At 44.0% G+C, this 21,521-nt stretch overlaps 1 protein-coding gene across 15 annotated transcripts in view; it reads left to right on the top strand.

Moving 5' to 3' along the window:
• The window catches only part of da (daughterless), an 85,942-nt gene that overhangs the window by 24,278 nt on the left and 40,143 nt on the right, over positions 1 to 21,521 (top strand). Inside the window, exon 1 of one of the 15 annotated variants that reach the window (XM_043425226.1) lies at positions 10,848 to 12,166. The exons of 13 other annotated variants lie outside the window; for them this stretch is intronic. In XM_043425226.1, coding sequence (XP_043281161.1) covers positions 11,981 to 12,166 — 186 coding nt within the window. In that variant the 5' untranslated portion in view covers positions 10,848 to 11,980. Of the gene's footprint in view, positions 1 to 10,847; positions 12,167 to 21,521 lie in introns of those variants that run through there. One more of the 15 variants, XM_043425228.1, reaches the window with a different exon arrangement.

Here is a 21,521-nt window from a genome sequence, read left to right as displayed (position 1 = left end):
CCTGAATCATAAACGTTCCCACACACCCGCAAAGCGTTAAGCTCTCTTGGCGAGCATCATTTTTTCGCAGCTTCATCAGCCCCTATTACCTTTTTTGCACGTTAGAAAAGGGAGTTACGAGTGTCAACGAAATTATGCTTTTTTAATGTCCTTCGGCCGTTCTACGACTAGTCGAGTTTGCAACTACTTTATGTTGATTCATTTTAAGTCTAAATTATTAATAAAACTATTGAACATTTACATTGACAATATTTTTATCGCAATAATGTAATAAAATGTTTTAAAAATATCATAAAAGGTCAAATTTATACCTCAAATTGACTAGTTAATGATCGAATCGGTACCGGTGACACTTGAAATACACATAATCTAGGGAACCTTTTTATCGTCCGAAAGAAAGTTTACATCGGTGTAATGGCACCGAGGAAAAGGAATGGTCAATTCATTTGAAAAAGGCGAAGCTACTGGACGAATGAAAGCACGTTCGAGTCAGGCGCAAAAACAAATTTGATGAAATTCCCGCGCGATTCCCGAATTTGCCTGAACTTCAATCAGCTGACATTCGCTCTCGAAACGTCAAAAACTCAAGTTTCTTCATGTTTTCTTTCTTAAAAGCCCCGTAAGGTAATGTTTTTTTAAAGGAACGGAATCTGTGATGAATTTTCTTCGCGACATAAACTCTTCCGAAGCTCGAATACCGTACAAATTTTTCTCAATTAATATTATTGCGAGTTCTCCCATGTCAATAACTCAAAGTTGTAAATGAACAGATTGAAAATTCTGCCCTCTAGAGGCCCCGGAACCGTGCTCATCGTTATCAGGCGACCTTAAGGAGGGTGGATCGCGACGATACGATGTTGCCATGCTAAACCATGTTAAATACATTAAAAATTTCAAAATCATAAGAATTTAATCAAATTTGGTGAACATATTCTTTAGTGCCAAATTTGAGAATACAAATTTTTTAAGATTTTTCTCATGTACAGTTATCGAGTAATTGATCACTAAAGTTCACGTGCATAAAAAAATTGTGTCTTCGCACTTGATGCTGACGAACATTATCACCAAATTTCATCAATTTCTTATCATTTTGACGAATGTGGGCACCCTCCTTAAGGAGGGTGGATCGCGACGATTTAAGAATTTCAAATGATAAGAATGAAATTTGGTAAATGTATTCTTTAAAAATATATAAGAGAATATACATTTTTTTAGATTTTCCTAGCACATAGCTCTCGAGTAATCGAACACTAAAGTTCACGTGTATAAGCACACAGTTTACACATATACAGTTATAAATTTCGTGCATAAGACCTTGGATTTAACGCTCAATTATTCGATATCCATGTGGTAAAAAAATTGTAAAAAAATTGTATTTGTATCCTTGATGCCAAAGAATGTTATCACCAAATTTGCTCAAATTCTGATTATTTTGATTTCGTCATTTGAACTATCGTTTGCCCCAAAAAAGTGCTTCACCGCACTTAATCGAAGGGCCGAACTACTTTGAAGAGAGCAACGCGCGATCCGCAAGAGTCACGACAAATCTTCTGGCAGAGACTCCTCTGCGGAGCCAAGTGTATATTTTGTTCCTGCGAAGTTTGCCTCCCTGGAACAACAACTCCAAAGCTCTCGAAATTCATCACGTCCCTGCGCGGAGAGCAACGCGATAGTGTATGCCACTGACGTGCTTCGCTGTAGCCCTGTATGCGTGTGTGCTAACCGTGGTGGCCCATGCCGACCAAGAGTAAATATCGGGCTCCGTTACATCGCGGCTTACACCGTCTAATTCTCTACGCGCACAAGAGACTTGGCGAGAGAGAGAGAGAGAGAGAGAGAGAGAGAGAGAGAGAGAGAGAGAGAGACTTTGATATAAATAGACTGATAACTCATTTCCATCAATCTTCCACGACGAAAGTGAGCTAAACGTGGGGCTGAGTATCCAAATCTCTAGGATCTCATCGTAGCATATGGTCGAATGATTTTCAAGTTCCGCCCGAAGTTCTCGAGCTGAAAGCGAGCGACGATGACGAGGGATCTTTTTCTCGAATAGTTTCGAGAGGCGACGAGCCGTGGAGCGAGGGCGAAGGAAAACGAGAGCGAGTTTACTTGACTTTGCCTCTCCTTTTACATTTTTCCGAATACGACCGGCGGCTACCGCCCTTCTTAAGGGCTCGACTCCGGCCTTTCTTCCCAGTTGTCTCGAAATGTTATGGTTACGTTCTCCAGACGGCCACAGATAACGAGGAAAAAAGAAACGCCGCGGCTTGGTCGAAAAAACCAAGTTTTTTCCTCGGAATACTTGCCTCTTGAGGAAAATAAATTAAACCTCGGCACGCAGATCAAGTGGGAACGAATATTTTTCGTTTTTTACATCCCCACACAAAATTATTTTGATAACTGCATTGCAATCCGAGAATTCCGTCCTCTCCCTCGATTTCCCTTCTTTCGTTACGATCATCGAAAAGAAAAAAGAGAAAAAATAAAAAGATTGTATACGAGCCGCGTAGGGTGGCATTAAATCTCACCCTAACCATCCCTTCAGTGTTTCCGCCCGTAACTGCCCTACTACCGTACCCTTCACCCTTCGAGATTTCTCACGTCCCTCGCTCGGTGCCGCGCGCATTGGCGTCGCCATCGGTGGATCCACCCTCTCTACTTAAATTTCAGTTGTCAACTTCCCTCGGGTTATTGCGTCTCATAGGCTACAGCATATCAAAATCACACATGTCAGGGCAGAAACTAATCGGCTGGTTGATTCGTGACGTACGATATCGGCAATTAGCTCGAAGGATGTCAGGATTCCTCGAGGCTGAAACATCCTTCGAGATCGGGAGCCGAAAAATTCGTCGTTTCGAGTATGAACGATGCGATTTTGTGGAATTTTTGTCAAAGAACAATTTTTTTATTTTACAAAAATCTTCGGCTCGATCGTTATTATTAATTCGCCAGTGGTGATCCTTAACGAAGATCGCGCGTTACGTGAAATTTATTCTCGCAATTATTAAAATAATGTGTAATTTATTTTCTGAGATTTATCAATTTTTAATACGGTGACAGCGGCTTAAATACTTTCGCAGTAAAGTAGTCAAGCAAAATGTGACAACGGGAATTTTCTGTTTATATGCGTATGCGTATCTGTGCTTTAAATCAGCTGGCTCATGGTGTTGTCAAACCTTCCACCGTTTGTGTCGCTATTTACTCGTTGACCTCAATCAAGTGTTTTTTTTTTTTTTTTTTTTTTTTTCATTCCCAAGTGATTTTCACCGGTTACAAGATTTCCTCAAGACATCGCTGTTATCTGAAAACAGTACATTTTCTTATTATCGTTTTTGGCTCTTAAAAGTTGGGAGGATCCTATGAAATCGTACAGGAAGTGTGCCTGCCACAAAAGCCCGTGTCGGCCTGTGTATAACCCTTAAAAAAATGCGATTTTCGTTAATTTTTTTCTCGACAACTGGACGGTAGATCCCATAATAATTCCGGGAATAGAAGCACGCCGTATATTTTTAGAATCCTTCGAAATTTAAACTGTAAAAGTTGGAATTTTCGATTCTCATTAGATTCGCGTGAACTTCCTTAATCGTTGTTGTGATTTCTCGAATGGAGTCGCATGACTGGCCCGAGCCGGGAGTCTCGTAACGGTAAACGGCAACTGCACATACGTGAATCATGATTTTTACTCGAATAAAAGTGCAATCCGGTAAGGTGAATAAAAAACGAGGGGAAAAAGAGCATAGAAAAGTGGTATCTCTGAAGCTCGCATATGAGAATGCGCGAGGAATCTCTAGAGATTGTCTCTCCAGGCTGCTGGACAACGAGCATTGTCGAGCTGCTGCAATTCGTCCAAATATAGAGCGCGGTAACGAATCTCGATCATTCGCCTCGACTTATCGGGACAAGAGTCTGAGCTGAGCGAGCCGCGGAGCGTGCTTCGCGGATTGAACAAACTGTACGGCGAACACCGCGATCGCCCTCTCCGTTTACATACAAAGCATGTACGCTGCTCGCTCCACGTTTGTTCAAATCTCCTTCTCACAGCACCACGACTGATTGTGTCTCCGTACGTACCGCTGTGTCTTGTTGCGTTCGTTCCCTCGCAAAAAATCTTTCACAGCCCCGGCTGAATCGTAACGAGATAAGGAGAGGATCACCCTGAAATGGATACGAAAGGCATGCCTCGTATCCGGATAGCCATAATCGAGTATCTTACGCATTGCTACATTGTCCCTAAGAGCCCGATCGTGGGGCCGATCGAAACTGGACGTTTGGAAAATTAACGGGAATGCTAAAGAGTCATTATTGAGGCCGGGGTAATGAGAATTCGGTGAAAAATATTTCAAGACTTTTTTTTAGATGCTGCAGATAATGAAAATCTGTTTTATTGATTGTGCCGTCGCATAGCACAATGTGTGAACAAGATTTCCTGAATTTTTCAAACTCTGATATCAATCGTTGACTCGATGGTGACAGAAGCACTTTGGAAAAAAGTTTTCGACCGGTGAACAGTGTAAATCGAAACGTACTCGACTGATTCTTTCGAAAATTGGCATGTTGCTTCCCCCCACACAATTGACCAGGTGTCCGCGAGAGCTTTTTCCCAATTTTTCATAATTATTAAATCTACGGTAACAAATGAGCTCATTTTTTAGGCGAAAATCAGTGTTTTCACTTCCAAGTGTCACGAAAAACGCAAAAAATTGAAAAAAAAAATTAAATTTCCTACCGTCGAGTTGATTATTGGTCTTCGGGTTTCAAAAATTCCGCAAATATTTTCTTCGCATCGTAACGTGATGCCACAATCAATAAAATTATTATTAATTACAAATAAGCTTGTAGCGTTTAAAAAATTCTTAAAATTCGGCCTTTTTTCCACCGAATAGACGTTACCCCGCCCTTAATATCCACGTACCCTTTTGTCGGTTGACCAAATGATCGAATCGGCAGAATAAAAACCATCCTCTTATCGCGCCTCCACTCGAAAAAAACTGCTTCTAAAATCTTTACTCCGAAATTCATAACAACTCGACCTCCATGTTCTGAAATCATGAGTAAAGATATTGGGGATTAAGTATCACACCGGAATAGATGTGTTAAGGAGGTTAGACGTTCTTCTCTGCGTAGATGCGCATTTATTAAGGAGCGGAGTTACCGAGAATGGCTACCGATAAAGTTGTCAAGTATAGCAGCCATTTATGACTATCCTCGTGACAGCTCTACTCGATAAAAACTCCGTTCCTTAAACATACATTTGGAGGAGAACTGTTGTTGAATACATTTACTGAGAGTAGAACATTTGACTTGCCGCAAAATAACTCGACTTTTATAAATCTGCTCGATAACATTTCCACTCTGAAGATTTTTATTTTATCCACGAATAGAGTCTCTGCTCCTCAACGCGTTGAGGCGGATAACACGGATTATTAATGACAAGAGAGGGGAAATATTGCATTGATTTTGCAAACTTGAGAGTAGGGCTGTTTGGAGCAGCGTTGCTTTTGAGTGGAGCCATCGATTCAGCGAGTATTCTTGTTTAATGAGATAAAATAAATAATTTAGGGGACAAAACGTCGTTTTTAATGAATCAAGTACATACTTTTTCGACTTATTCCAAGAGTCCTTGGTACGAGGCAACGTTCCCTTACTTTTTACGATCAATATATCCTCGGGAAAGTCTCGTTGTTACGGATCATTGAAAGAGTTCCTTTGTCATTCCGATTCCGGGCTGTGATTCCATTATTTGTTGTATAATTTGGGCACTTTGCAGCAATCTACACCGCTCGAGAGTGTCTTGTTGCCCGGAAATAATGCCAGGAGCGACGAGATCGGTGCGAGCCAACTTGGGGCAGGCGCCAGCGAGGATTCAGTGGAGGCTAATCGTTCGGGTAATTCACCGAGCGTTTTCAGTTTTGTGTACTTACGCCAGTGGGGTAGGAAAACGAGAAAGCGAGCGGTCCGCGCAACCCCAGTCTCCCTACAGCCGTCCCAACCGCTCTGCAGTTAATGTGTTCCAGAGGCTGCGACCGCCGAGTAGGTTCCTCATTCCTCTTGGCGTAGCCTCACGCCAGTTAGCCGGGGCTTTTACCTATTCGTCTCTCTTTTCCTTTCTCTCTCTCTCTCTCTCTCTCTCTCTCGCTCTCTTGCTCGCTCTCAGCCGATGGATAAAACAACCCACCCGCTCACTCTTCTCATCTACGCCTTGGAAGAACCAACTCAGCCTCTTTGCTCCCGTAAAAAAGACGGCGTAGGATCTTCGGCTCTGTCTCTGCGTTTTGCCGCTCACCCTATCTTGTGCTGTTATATCTCGCACGCTCGAGTTTCCGTCCGAGTATTAGCCCGACCTCCGACCACATTCTCGGAGAAATCAGTCAACTGTGTGTGTGTGTGTGTGTGTGTGTGTTTGGCATAGGAAAGAAAAGAGGTGAAAGGGGGGAGAACAGCTTTGTTACGGGAAATTAAATAATCTTCTTTTTTTTCTCTCTTGCGAACGACTTTTTGGACAGGAATTCTTACGATATTTTAACACGGTCGCCATCTCGGTGGGTTGGATCGGTCTGTGGAGATGAAAAAAAAGTTTTTTTAAGTCTCTTGTCCGTAACTTGTTACGGACAAGAAACTATTGTTAACTAAAACGTGGCGTCACTTGCTGCCGTTGGTTGAAAACTGTTTTTCAATAGTTGGCATATCCGGATGCGTCTGAAAATACGAATACCGTTGATGAAGGAAAGGTAAAAAGGAGCGAATTAATTTCCATGACTCGACTCACTGTTACGAGTCCTTAATCTTTAACGCGACGCGTTGCTTCGGTCTGCTTGCGGGCTCGTATTTCATTTTTCTCCGGATCGTTACTTCGGAAAATATTCGACCGAAAAACTGGACGAATGTCCATCGATTTTGGGCTCCAAATTGATTTTTCAAGACCGTTCGGTAAGGAAAGTTACGCAGCAGAATATAACAAGAAATAGTCGATCTAACGCAGACAATTCGATAGTGACTAAGCCGATCAGTATCGTTCACTAAAACGCTACCTTTGAGAATCGTCACAAGAATTTTTCAAGTTTACACAGTTGGCCACGCGAGGTTACCTAATTATTTGTAAGTTGCCCGATAACGAACGGCGAACTCCCCTCGCCGCCTTCGCCGCTTCGTCCAAGTATTTACTACGCGTTTCTTCTCGTTTCCTCCTTATTTTGCATGTTATAGAAAGTATCGATTTCGTACAACGATTTTTTCCCCGGTGGCGACGTCGTTGTAATCTCAAGAAACCGTTGATCCGTTCGCTCGTCTCTGTTTGCTCTGTACACAACTCCAAAACTAGAAAAATCCAAAATTTTCACAGACGTATTCGCTCGTTCGGAGCCTCAGAAATTTTCAACCAATTGAGATGTCCAAACTCAATGTGGTAGCACAAATATTTCACTTTTCGTTCAAGTCGAGTCAGTATTATCGCTCAAATTTCATTTCCAATAAATTTCATTGGGCGATAATGGCACGATTCATTTTCCTCCAGATTTTTAGCCTTAGATTCGACACGCAATATTTATTAATCAGCGAATTCGCGAATCTTTTACACCGCCTCGTCAAATCACCGAGTTCTTCAAAGCTTTCGAGATGACATGTTCAAAATTTTTTGTGAAAATTTCAGCAAGAATCAGTTCCACTCAACATTCAAGAATGGGAGAGAAATAAATTTGAAAAATCGTCGTGCAGTCACGATAAAAGGTGCCGTACTTTCGAAAATAATTTCAATATTTATTTCGAAATATTAGACAAGCGTCTCGGTGATTTTACTACGCAGCACTGTCAAAATTTCAGGCAGGGCTACGTTGTCGCTACATCGGCCTGTTTCCCCATTGTTTTTATCTGCTCAGCCCCTCGTTGAAGTGTGCAAATCACTGATTTAGTGTCCTACGGAATTCGGAAGCGAGTGATCGACGCGTACATTAGGGCAAAGACATTTAACCGTGGTGCACGATAAAATTTACTAAACGTTTCGTAAATTTTAGTACACGTATACCATAAATTTTATTATCAGCAATATTTACAAAACTAAGAATTCCGCAAAATATTAAAAATTTTGTAGTGCCTTACACAGGGTGTCTAACGACCAGAAAAGTCATGAAAATTCTTAAATGTCATGAAATTACACTCGGACCTGAAAAAATCATTAAATGTCATGAAAAATTACCAAACAACCTGATTTTTTAAGATCTCTGCAACGCTCATTGTCATTGTCGATTTTTTGGTTTTCTCCAACATGATTTCAAAATTCGCGGGGTGGCGACAATGTCTGGTTCGTCAATACTCATCATCGATATAAAAACGAATATCGAATGAATAGTTTGTAAGAAAAAAAAGATTCTTTATCTCAAAATAAAATATCATTTCTTTGTTATTTTTTGATAATTTTTTTATTGAATTTTTTTATAATTAAAAGATGAATAAAAAGTATCAGAACCATAAGAAAAGTCATGAAAAATTCCTGTTCCTTGACTTAAAAAGCCTTAAAAGTCATGAAATTTCTGTTCTGGTCAAAATTAGACACCCTGTTTACAGGAATGAATTTTGTTTCGTTAGCTCGTCCCCGCAGTCGAGCGCGTCAAGTAAATTTTATAGTGAATGTCGCTCCAAGTACTTTTCATTGTGCAACAAATTTTGGACCTCGCAGAGAATCAAAGATTTGTGTTTCAAATTTAATTTTTTTTACACCCCTGGTAAAATTACCGAGAAGAATAAAAAGATATGAAGCATCGTAGGCGCAAGGGCAGCGCTACTTCGACGCCAGAGCGCTCTGTCCGCAGCCCTTTAAATGTCGTGTTTCTTAGCTCGAGTTCTGACGTGGTTAAGTTCCGCTAGAGGGCTGCCGGCAGGGGGCTCGCGCGTCAGCGTCGTTTCGCGAACACCGGTCCACTTTCTGCAACAAAAAATGAATCTCCGCACCGACGTGAGTAAAAGATTCTAAAAACAAAGTTTTTGAATTTTCGAAGATATTTGACTATGTTTTGCCACGAAGGATTCCGAAATTCTATTGAAAAATGGGGAAACGATAAAATTTGTGTCGAACGAACGAGAACAAGAGACCGGGAATTGGTCGTATTTCGTTTTTCATTTCGTAAAACACCCATTCGCGCACTTCGCTCGATAAATCTATGCCTAATGTATACACACTTGAATAATGCAGAGTATTCGTGATCGATTTGAACTAAACGTAGATAGCAACCCTGCCGGATTTACTAGCCACGCTTCCGCCGCACCTTTTGTGCAAATGACAAACTGAAAAGTCGTGACAATTCGTACCAGATTTTCGGATTCTTGCTAGAGATTTTACAGTAGCTCGGTCACAGCTGACGAGCTGTCAAATGTCAACGCTACATTCGCCACTTGAGACGCACGCACATAGACGCGTGAGCAGATAAACGAAAAGCGACGTTGTCAAATCGAGTTCCACCGGCCCGAGAAAGGGAGCTGAGAAGCCACGATTTCCCCACAAACTGAAAACCTCGTTTTTAGCTTGTTATTCCTGAAAGAATTTCTCTTTGTCTTTCGTAATAATTTTAGCGATATCCGGTGGAAGGAAACTTTTAAAACCTCGCAGAACTGCCGCGAGCCGTCGAGCAGGAACTGCGAGCACGTGTTAGTTGAATTTCGCACGTTCCGGAAGCCAAAACATATTTTTCCACGAGCGAAATTACATGAACGGTAACTACTCTCCCATGAGAGTTGTATGCAAAGAAAAATGAGACGAATATTACGTAGAATATCGAAATCGAGGGGAGAAGAATTCGCGACAGTGGTACCGGGCCGACCGGTTTGACACTTGACACTTTTCTGTAACATTTATAGTCCTGCGTAATCATAAAGCATCTCGGACTCGGGTGGAACCGAAGTATTTATCGTCAATTTTTCGTGTGTTCATACACACGAATGATGTGTGAAAGTATTTTTGGTGTTTGCTCGCTTTGTTGGAATGGTAACATTCATAAAATCGAGTCCATCTCGTTATCTCCGCCATAGTGATAATCTCGAAGTTTTGCTCACTCAAAGATTGGCTCGTTATCACGAGGAGTTCTGTGCTTACGAGATCGATGAATTGATATTGAGGAAAAAATATAATAAAAGGTCGCACGTGTTCGAATCGGGAGCGTGGATTGACTCGAGGGTGATGTGAAAGCGAGAGAGAAATAAACGAGAGATTATTGGCGTTATAACGAATTCTCGGTTGGTTCGAGCTCAACAAGTGGGCCAATGTTTTTAGGATGGTAGCGGAAAGGCGAGAGATCGCTCGCGTTTTGTCCAGCGAGTGAGGGAGCGAACGAGGAACGGGCGAGCAAAGAGGGAGAGGCGAGAGCATGGCGGTCACGAACCTAGGAGGCTCATGGGGCCTCGCGATGCTCGGCTCTCTTTCTAACTCGCGCTCCGGGCCCCCGTACGTTCTGCCGTATAAACATATGACACACACCGGCTAGCTCGGCCGCTTCAGTCTCGCTGCAAAAGCTCTCCCTCCGCGCATCTTCTCCGTCTCGTACTCCCCCTGCGCCGCGCTCCCCTCGCACGAGCATCGAAAAAAACGACTCCTTTCGGCTTAGGGGTTGCTTTCCCGCTCGCGTTGTAACACAACGGCGAGTATAGGCGCTCGACGGAGGCGAAAATGTTGAGAAAAGTGAGCGAGGAGCGCGCGAGTCGGGAACTCTCGTGGTGGGGGAACTCGTGAGGGGAGCCGCTCGATCGGCGCAGGAGAGGGAACGAGGGAGAGAGAGAGAGAGAGAGAGAGAGCGTGCGCGAGCGCGGCAGAGGTCGGGGTAGTCGAGTTGCTTCCCCCCAATGAGCGTCAGTCGCGTCGCGAATCTTGTGCTGGTCGGATACATCAGCGCCGCAACGTCCTTTCCTTTCTTTTATTTTCTTTTACAACAACGTGATTCTTTCGTGCTCGGTTTGTTTATGTTTACGGATATATTCTAATGCCGACGCCGTAGGGAACGGAAGTTTAAGCTGCTCAGTGATTTATGGCTCGTTCGGAGAGTCATTTCATAAACATTCTATTCGCGAATATCGTTGGCCAGTGATTTAATACGATTTTCCTTTGTATTTGTGTCGTCCCTTTGGGTGCGAAGAAAATCAGACAGTGTCCACGTACTTTGAGATCGCGACAAGCCCCGCCTTCGACCGGATAAACTAAAATGTTGGTGCATTCGACCGGATGTCCGTTGACACGCGTGTGTGCAAGTAGCTGACACAAACTCGATGTTTTGCACGATCTAACACCGGGGCCTCGCGCGCTCGCCTTCCCTCGTTCTTACCAAGTTGAAAAAATCGTATTTATTGCCCGACCCCCTCGCTCGAGCGTGTTTGCTTTTGTTCTCTCGCGCGTCCCCCTACGGAATGTAAAAATCGTAGCCGCCGACGAGTAGCTCGAGACGCGAGACCGAGTCTGATAATATTTATTGAAAAAAATACGAAAATGGGAGTCCGCCTTTCGTGACATATTCCACCAATCTCGTTTCCTCCTCATTCTCTGTTTATCGCTCTCTGTTTTATCGATCGAGAGCCCCGAACACGAGTGCATTTAAGTTCTTTCAAAGTTACTTTTCAACGAGTCGTGCACAGTGAAATAAAATGTGTCTGTGATGAGATTTCGATCCCGAATCAATGAAACGATCCTCGATGTGCCCTCTTCGAACGACTGGCAACTTTACGGAGCCGTGTATCTCTGAAAAAAGTGAAAAAATATCCGACAATTGAATACGAAGAATCATCGATTGTTACGAAAATGATGCGCGACGAGTGCGAATCAATTTGGTCGGGGGATATTTGATGTTTGGATTATTAGGCTCTTCGAATGCAGAGTCTCCATTCCCCGCCACCAAAATCGCCTTCGCCTCAGTGATACAGTGATTTTTCAAAACAACCGCAAAAGCATTTATATTCGTAAGCGTTTGCGCGGGGCAGCGTCGAGTCTCGCGCATCAAAAGCCTCCCAGATAATGCAGTCCAATACGATACTCCGCGATGTCGGCAACACTGAAAAATTGATGGGAAATAACAATAATTTAAACAACAATGGATCGCCCGGAACAGAAATAATGTTCCAGATGGAAGACGAAGGACTGACGCAGCTCGGTAGCGTCTTCCAGTCGGCTTACCAGTCCATCGTCGGCGGTGCTGCTCAGGTAAATAAGCTCGGTTCGGTGTTTTCGTTTACTTTTTCTTTCATCGCTGGTTTTTTCCGCTGAATTTCGATCGCACCGTTACCACCCCGAGAAACAATGGCCACGTGACCACGTGAAACCGTGAGAAACGTCATCGCGCTAAGGAAAATGCGCTTTGAAAAATCTCGAGACGGGAAGCGCGCCGGAAAGCGGGATGAAAAAAAGTCGAGATAAAGAGCGCGATAATTTGTCAACGCTCTCCTCCCATTTCGCAATTTCTCTCACTCATCATTGTTTCGGAAAATGGAATTTATATCTAATTTAAATGCGGCTTAGCCAGAAATAATGCGATTATGCGTTGGCTTATTCCGTTTGTTAATCTCCTTTGCACACCATTGTTATCCGCGTAGCCTGCGAGCAGCGGAGAGACGGCGAGAGTCAAGAAGGGCGGGGGGCGGAGCGAGGAACGGGGGATGAGAAAAGCAACGGTAGAAAAAGAGCGACGGAGAGGGAAGCATAGCGAGATGAAAAGGCTATAGCACCACGCGTTCACACGAGCCACTCTACGCACTATACATTATTTCGGTACAGAGACGACCCGTCTGTAGAGAGATCCTCTTCCTGGCTTATGGAGTGTGGGCTCCAGTGGTTCTCATTGAGTTTATCGAGTCCTCGGACTCCGAATTTGCAAGCACTTTTCATTTTTGACGAGCTTCCGGATTTTGGTACTCGGCAAATGGGAAACGAGATCTCCAATTTCGTTTCCTGCTGTTTAACGTTGGATTTGGAATTTTCAGTTTTTTAAGCTGCACCGAGACTCGGTGAAATAAAAAATGGTCAACGGAAATGACTTTTTTCGGTAATTTCGTCGGACTCGAACGCCGCGAACCAGTGACTCTGCAATTTCCCGCCGAATTTGCAATCTTCGGTTTGTCAAGCTGCACCGAGACTCGGTGAAATAGAAAGTGGTCGAATAACAACAATTTTTTCCGCTCGTATCTTCGAACTCCGGCGTCGCAAACTTGGGCCTCGTAAATTCACGACGCGCGCAGAATTTCTTCTGTCAAATTTCGCGTTGCTCTCCGACGCGGTGATCGAATGCGGGATTTTATTTATTGTTCATTCCCTCTCGTTTGTTTTATTCCATCCGAGAAAGGGAGAAAGAGCGCTACCCTCGCGGCGTGGTGCATCGAAGCTCCTTGGCCGTTTGCCCGCTGGCAGGTAGCCCGGCGGCTCCTTTTCCAAAAAGTGTTTCCGCACCGGTGCTGACTCGCGCTCGTGCCTCGTTCACATTTCTTTCCTCGGTCTAGTCCAAAAAATGATTTTCCAGGGGGAAGCTCGCGCATGAGGATCAACGCGGCGGAGGAGCGTCGAGTGATTTTCTCAGGGGCTCGGAGCCGCCGGAAATCGGCCAATTACTTCTTATCTTTTTATCGTGCCTTGCAGAAAGGAGAAATGACCCGTAGACTGCATTGTCTTCGGTTCCTTTTTTCCCCTCCGTTTTCAAACTCTCCGGCGAGCGAGTCTGCGGTGAAACCAGTTTTTGATGAGTGCCCACGGGGAGGCTACTCCAGCCACTTCCGGTTCGCGTTCTCCCCGGCCGTATCCGCTTCTCTCGAGCACTGGTGAAATTTCATTCGCTTCCAGACGGCAACCAGTTGACCTCGAGGGCTCGTCGCAAGATCTCGAAAGCTCCTTGTTTTTTTTACCTTTTTACCCTTCTTTTTTTTTTTCTTCATCTTTTTCGTCCAAGCCAAAGATTGTGTGTACGGAGATGCTTTTTTTCAACGGAAAGCCTGTCTCTATAGAAATATTTTGTCCCCGCATTTACGACTCCGCCGCGAGAGCTCTCCGTGCGCCGTTCCATTTTAAATGGATTCGCTCGGGTCGAGTTGTTGGCTTAGGAGAAAAATAAGCGAACAAACCCCTGGTAAGCTCCCACGCGCACGGGCATGTGCATGTATTAATATCGAATGTCCGCATACCGGGTGGCCCGTTGCGAAGCGACACTTTCGACCCTCGAAACCCATCGTTCCGATGATTTTTATGCATCGCGGTGCCTCTGCAGGCTCGAGAGCAGAGCTCGACGAGCGAGACTGCCGGGGGGATTGAGAACCTCTGGTATTGTGCAGCGTCTGAGTCGCGGAGACTCCCAGCAATGAATAGAATTGATATAAATGGGATGGTGACCTGACTTTCCGTCCGTCTCCCTCCTCAACCGAATCCATCCATTCCTCTTTAAGAAAACTCATTGTTTTTCGTTGCCATTTCATATCCGATTTATTCTCTTTTGTACATGATGATTCTCGCGCACGTACTTTTTCGTCTTCTCTCTGCTGTTATCGGTGCTGGTAAAACGTTGAAACTGCGGATTATCGGGACGAGATTGAGCCTCGGATTCGAGGGCTCCGTTGCCTTCGGTGGAACGTTCCGCAGAAGAAATGGCCGAAGACGAGCAGCCGCGATCCGATCCGCGACGAAACGATTGTTTATGATTCGTGAATTATTTATCACTCGGATTCAAACATTAACGTAATTTGAAGAGATTTTTTTTAGTCAAGAAATTTTGAGCTTTGTTTCACAGCTGCTCGTACAGTTTGTATTTTAGCTCTCAAACTCTGCAATTGCCAGGCTACCGGCAAAAACTCTGCGGACGCGTGGTGAAACATTGAGACGAACCGGTCGATTTTTCCGTAGTGGGGGAACCCCCCGCGTCGATAATGTGATGAAATTTAGCAACGGATTGCACTATTTTTACTAGAGGATCCCCAGCATCGGATGTTTTCTTTAGGGGAGTTCATGCGCGAAACGATTTTCTTAAGAAAGTCTTGAAACTTAGACAGAGTTTAAATGGCTGTCGACTGACACGCGTATCAAATTTTAGAGGGTTCGTTTTATTGGTCATTTAGATAAACGTGCTTAAATATGCGAAGACGAATACACAGGGTCATAAGAACGGGAAAAAATCGTTTATCTTTCCAAATTGAGGAGTGAACGCTTCTTACCAAGTTTATGAAAAACGTACGCGATAAAACGACCCCGAGGTTTGCAACGTTGGAGTCCAACGAAATACGATGTAAAAAAGCCTCCAATTATTCCAATTCCCCAATTTCGTTTCCTGACGAATTTACAATTCCAAAGCTTTTCAAAAGCTGCACCGATACTTCGTCGAATAAAAAATCGGAATGAAAAACTAGTATTTTGGCGAGGGACGAATGAAATTTCGGGGGTTCGGTCAGTGATGGATCCCCGATTAATTAAAGGCTTGTAATTTCATTGACCGAAAGATAAGTTGAAAAAATGTATTTACAATTCCGAATGAATAACTCTGGCATTAATTTAAAGTGATGATATATATCTTTGCCGAAGTTTGCAAGGTTGCACCACCGAAACGATGTACAAAACCTTGCAACAATTCCAGTGATTCTCAACTATCGTTCCCCGCCGCGAGCAATTCGTAGTTTTTCACCTTGCGCACCGAAACTCCGTGAAATGAAACGCGCGAATAAAAAATATTTTTTTCCCCTCATCTCGTTGGACTCGAGCGTTGCAAGTTTCGGCCTCGTCCAATAAAGGCACCACCAAAATATCCATCAGGCAGAATCCACCTCAAAACTGACGAAGCGATAAGAAAAATAATGCGAAGGCATTTTGCTAAGTAATAATAAATTAACCGAGGAGTAACTCCCGTCGGAGTTACGACCTTTCAGCCCTGTCATATTGCAACGCACCAGCAACAGCAGGAGCTGTCGTATCTCGTGTTCCGGGCTGCAATATTCCTTCCATTTCTCCCCGTGGTAATCTACGCTTGGAATTAACATTAGTAGCTGACACCCATGTGTACATGCTTCTCCCATGATTACACACTTGTATTCGTGACACGACGCATGTATACTCGGGGAGCCAGTAGCAACGCTCCGTCCTTCAGCTCTCGCTCACCGTCGCACCAACACGCGTCTCCCGCTTTCGGAACATTGTCTCTGTCCCAACGCGCCGATACGCGAATACAGCGGGGCCGGCGAGGTGTTCGGCGACAGCATAGTTTGCCGCGGAACACAGCCGCGTGCATAGTCGCCGGGGTGAGGGGCGGTCGTATATGCACACACGCAACATGTGTGACACACGATAGTGCGCGGAGGTGGCGAGAGCCCATTGTGACGGCAGGGATGGACCGAGCGAGCCGGAGCTCCGCACGTTCGCCTTCCGCGTCCGCATTTGCTCCTCGCCTAACTATTATCCCCTTCGGCGTGTGTTACCGTCGCAGGGAGAGAGCTTGCCGAGAGGTCCTCGGGATCGAACAGAGCTGAGCATCTCCCCCGGCGCTTCTATGCTTGCGTGCGACAAACAGCCTCGACGGAACTCGAACATGCGGAGTCCGCGAGTCGAGTGCGCGAGATTAATCGGTGCGGAAATATGGAAATACGAATTGGATGACTCGCCGGGCGCTGGCCCGATATGAGTCCAAGTCGAAATAAGGGCCTCGATAGATCGCCCACGAAACGCGCTTCTAACGCTCCGGGAAATTATGCTCGTTCGTAGCTTATTCCATTTACTCGGAAACATTCAACGGGAAATCAAGCCGCGAATTCTGCCTCTTGTGTTTGGTTGAACGTGCGTCTGACACTCAACCCGAGAGCGGTTAGCTCCGAGACCTCGAGGGGAGGGGGGGCATACGTTAGGCGATGATGTATGCTCCAGCCTAATGACGCCCGGGTGGGCGTCACCGGCCGGCGTCTATGTCTACGCACATCCCTCTTTCTCTCTCTCTCTGTACATCTCGAATTTGCCTCATCTCATATTGTTATTATCATTGATGGAGTACATTATACGCGCGTAAGTGCGAAGCCACGGGCTGAAGAAGTGGCCTCTGCGACACTCGAATTCGCGTGCGGAATTCATCGAGCGGATTCCTCCGCGATCCTCAAACGTGAATTCTCTCGCCCCCGGGACCTTCGTATTTTCTTACGCGGAGAGACTCCCGTAACCGGAAACCCCGCCGCTCGTACGGTGCAGAAAATGCATCGTGCGTACCCTCGTCAATACGGGAGCAGGGGGAAAATGTTCTTTCAAGTTTTTGGAAAAGGAGAAAGCGAATGAGCCCGGGAGAAAAAATCTGAGGGTGTTTAAGAATCGATGCACTTCCTCCGTCCTCAAAGAAACCCGAAGACCGGCCATATGGCGTCGCAGTAGACCCTCCGAGGTTACTTCCTTCCACTCGAGATACAAACGAGTTCTCTGCGCCACAGAATTTCTTGTTGTTCAGAGCGGCGCGTTCCGTTATCGTTTCTTCTGCTCCAATTTTCACTATTATTATTATTATCGTTATTATAATTACTCATTACGATAACAATTATTGTGGAGAATCCATTGAATGTATAGTCGCGTATTATTATCGTTGGCACGTGTGCTCTTGGGCCGGACGAGCCTCGTATCGTCCACGACATGCGTGATCGATCTCGGCTTTTGCATCAGCCGAATTAACAACTCGACACACAGGTTATGGAAGAAAATTCTCACGAGCCGATGGGCCACGCCGTTTTGCGGAGGCTTTAAATTCTCGATTATTTCGACTAAGGATTTGCGTATGAACTGCTGATCTAAAAATATCGCACGACCCTGAAGTTTGCGATTTCGTTGGAGTCGAAGAAAATTAAGGAAAATAGAGAATTACTGGAATTGTGCGACGCTGTCAAAAAACCCGAACAGTTATTCCAGTTATTCTACCATTTCGTTTCCTGCCGAATAATTTACAACTTGCAGTTTTTCAAGCTGCGCGCCGATGCTTCGCGCGAAATGAAATATTGGCCACGCCGAAGCTCGCGACTTTCGAGTCCAACGAATTTAACGAAAAACAACATTTGCAATTGAGCCATTTTTCATTTCACGAAATCATTGGGGTGCGTTGAAAAACTGCGAATTGGGAATTCGGAAAATTGGAGAATTACTGGAATCGTTGAAGAGTTTTTTAACCTCATTTGACTCCAGCGTTGCAAACTTCAGCGCGTCGTGGAGTTATTGGAGAGTTTTTTGAAACCGTTTCGTTGAGCAATTTGAAGAATCCCAGCAAGTAAACGCGTCCGCAGTTACGTTTCTGAAGTTTCACTCTTAAAAATTGTTGACCGCAGGATAAAAAATGCAGCGCCTCAATCGATAGTGCCAAAGCGAGAAAGCTTTGAAGATGCGTCATCGAGTAGTCGGCTTCCAAGAAGCGAGGGTTGAGTCAGGTCATGCCAATGTGTTTGCGTAGGAAGTCCGATAGCGAAAGAGCCGCAGGGTTGGGCTTCTCAGCCTCGCTCTTTCTCGTCAGCTAAGCGGAGACTCGTTCTCCGATGTATTCGGAGCTCGGATGGTCTATCCGAGAGATTCCGTGGCGTAGATCGTGCCCTTTCGTGCCAACCTCGAGATCATAGATTCGTCGGTGAGGGTCTGTGCTGCGAGCTGCCGCTTCGAACTTCGAATGCTCCGTGTTGCCGTGCCTCTTTCACGCCTCTCGGAGCGATCGATCGAGTTGAGATACTATTTTTGCTCAACTTTTGCCCACGGAAGAGCTACGAACATCAATCGGAGCTTCTTATGAAAGAAGATAAATAAAAGAAAGAAAAGGAAAAGTGAAAAGTCAAAAAACAAGCTTGCCGAAGAGGGAGATGAAACGATATTAATGCGCTCACGTTTTGGTGGGTGGGTTATGCGCGGTGAGCACGAGAACCTCACGAGCCAGCGGCTTGAGAGCGGCACGAAGGGGCGAAGGGGTTCTAGTGCGAATTTATTGACTTTTACTATAAATACACCAACCGAGCGGCTTCGCTTCGTTTCGTGTCTCTCGCTTTACTCTTTCGTTTCTTTCTCTCCGTTATGTGCTTTACTGCCTTAAACGTATACAACGTTGCAGCTCCGTAATATGAGTTACACACACGAACGTGCGTGCGTGCGTGCGTGCGTGCGTGCGTGCGTGTGTGTGTAACTCTGCAAAGCGAACGAATTGAACGAATTCGTTTCTACTTTTCCTTCCCCTTTCCCCCCCCCCCCCCCCACTTTGGCCTTCTTCTCCCCCCCCCCCTGCCCCCTCACTTGTTCCAGGAACATTTTTTCCCATCATATTCCCGAGAAGTTTTTTCGAAATATTTCTTTTTAAGAAGAGAGAAAAGCTACACGATGAGTTGATTAGGAATAACGAGTCGATTATACACTCGTCGTACGATTTGCCTTTTTCTCTTTGCACAGGTGTTTTTTCGTCGCTGCTACGCGCCCTGTCTCACTCGCTTTTTTATCCGTCCTTCTCATAATAAATATTGAAAAAATGGCGGTCCATACGAGACTTGACTCGTCTTCGGTTCGATAAATATGTTGCTATAAATAACTATTTTCATACTCTTTTTATGAGGTTGCTTTTCGGATTTGTTCGCTTTCTTAATAATTTTGATTCGGGGATATTCTCATTGTGACTCAACCCAAAGCACAAAGCTGTCACGACGAATGTGTCAGGGAATTATAGGAAGGAAGAAAGGATAAACTTAAAGTTGGGTTACACAGTGTAGTCCGGAGGGATGAATTGTAATTAGGAGGAGAAACAATAATAGATTGTATGTTGAGAGTTCTGAAAATTTGAAAAGTTTTTGTTATTTGTATTTGGTTACGAAAGAAAGATTTTTTTGCAAATAACCGTGATGAAAATTTGCATATTTTCCTACTTGATTAATTTTAGTCTGAATTTTTTCTATCTTTATTTTACGAAATAATGACCAAGACACTCGTAGTGATCTGTTAAGCGCAACACTTATTTTTATAATAACCGTTAAAATATTACATGAACCGGTCGCGGATTCGCACGAACCTTTTCAGGGCTAATATTAATTTTAAATGCAGCCATTCCGAGTCTGTTATATAGAGCCTGTAAAACTAGCCGACTTTACGAATACCTGTTACTGTTATAAATCTCAACATTTTAAGTACGCTGTTCAGTACATTGTGCTCGTACCTGCCCCGTTAAAAAGGTGCTAAATAGTGCCCTCGGAATTTTAACTGCTTAATTTATATCTTTAATCCGCGACTAAAATATTTTTCATTGTCGTCTAAGTGAATTTAGTCCTCGGTCGTGTGTAAACATACCGGAGGAGACGATACGTCAATGAGAATATTCGTTCTGAGCGAAAGATGCTCGGAAATAAAAACTTTTTAAAAATGACGGGGAAAAAAATTTATTTCCTCAAATCTTTACGACCGTTGTGAACAAAAACAGATTCCAGAATTAATGTCAGACAAATTTCATCTGTGAAGATCAAATCTGCAAAGACTCCTTTATTGGTGTCTAAATTGCATCGATTTTTACTCCCCAGTTAAGGATATAATCACATTTAATTAATGTCAGAGTCATTAATTAGAAATTATAAATACTTTTTTTAAATTTATCCTTTGGAGAATAAAATTACAAGGCATTAATTAAACGGGGGTTCGTCGCTGGCTGAACCCAAAATTTTATTCATCCCTGGATAAAATACTATAGTTTTTTATTTGGCCAATTTTGTTCAATTATTAACGTAATATTATTACTAGTGAGACAATCGTCTCGAATTTTTTCCCAGACCTTCATTATAACGACGCTGAAGTTTACAACGTTGGAGTTCAACGACGAAATGGAGGAAAAAATATTTGTAATTGACCAATTTTTGGTTTCACGAAGTATCGGTGCAGCTTGAAAAATAACGAATTGCAAATTTCGCAGGAAACGAAATTCGATAATCACCGGAACTGTTGGAGAGTTTTTTTTACATCATTTCGTTGCGGACCCCAACGTTGCAAATTTCAGCGTCATTTCATTACATACTTCATTGTTACTGTGTACGTTTTTCATAAACTTCGTAAGAAGCGTTCATTCCTTATATGGAAAGATAACCGACTTTTTACGCACAGTCCCCATACCCCTGTGTTTTTTTCTTCATATTTAGGCACATTTATCTTAATAACCAATAAAACGAACCCTCTTTTATTTGATACGCGTCTCATTCGACCACTCATTGAGACTCTCTCTAAATTTCAAGACCTTAAGAAAATCGTTTCGTGCACGCGAGCTACCTTAAGATTTTGATGCAAATATATGTCTAAAACACCCGAAAACATGGTCCTTAAAAATACAATTATGAAACTCATGAACCTTCCTCGCGTCTTCCGACATCCTTAAAAGCGTGAGCAACATTTTGCTCATTATTCTTGTTAGTAAGATCGTAAAAGTGGTCACCGAACGATCTCGTCTCCGCGTATCGTCGATGTACTCCTCTTCCGGGCTAGAAGTTTAGTCGCTGGATCTCTCGCCCCGGTTGCTCGATACACCCGAGCCATCCCAAGAGAATAAGCGGAGGATCGGATCTGTGGGCAGATAGAG

The sequence above is a fragment of the Venturia canescens genome, chromosome 7 (assembly GCF_019457755.1).
Source record: "Venturia canescens isolate UGA chromosome 7, ASM1945775v1, whole genome shotgun sequence".
Classification (NCBI taxonomy): domain Eukaryota; kingdom Metazoa; phylum Arthropoda; class Insecta; order Hymenoptera; family Ichneumonidae; genus Venturia; species Venturia canescens.
The sequence above is the reverse complement of the archived record's forward strand: the minus strand, read 5'-3'. Positions and strand labels throughout refer to the sequence as shown.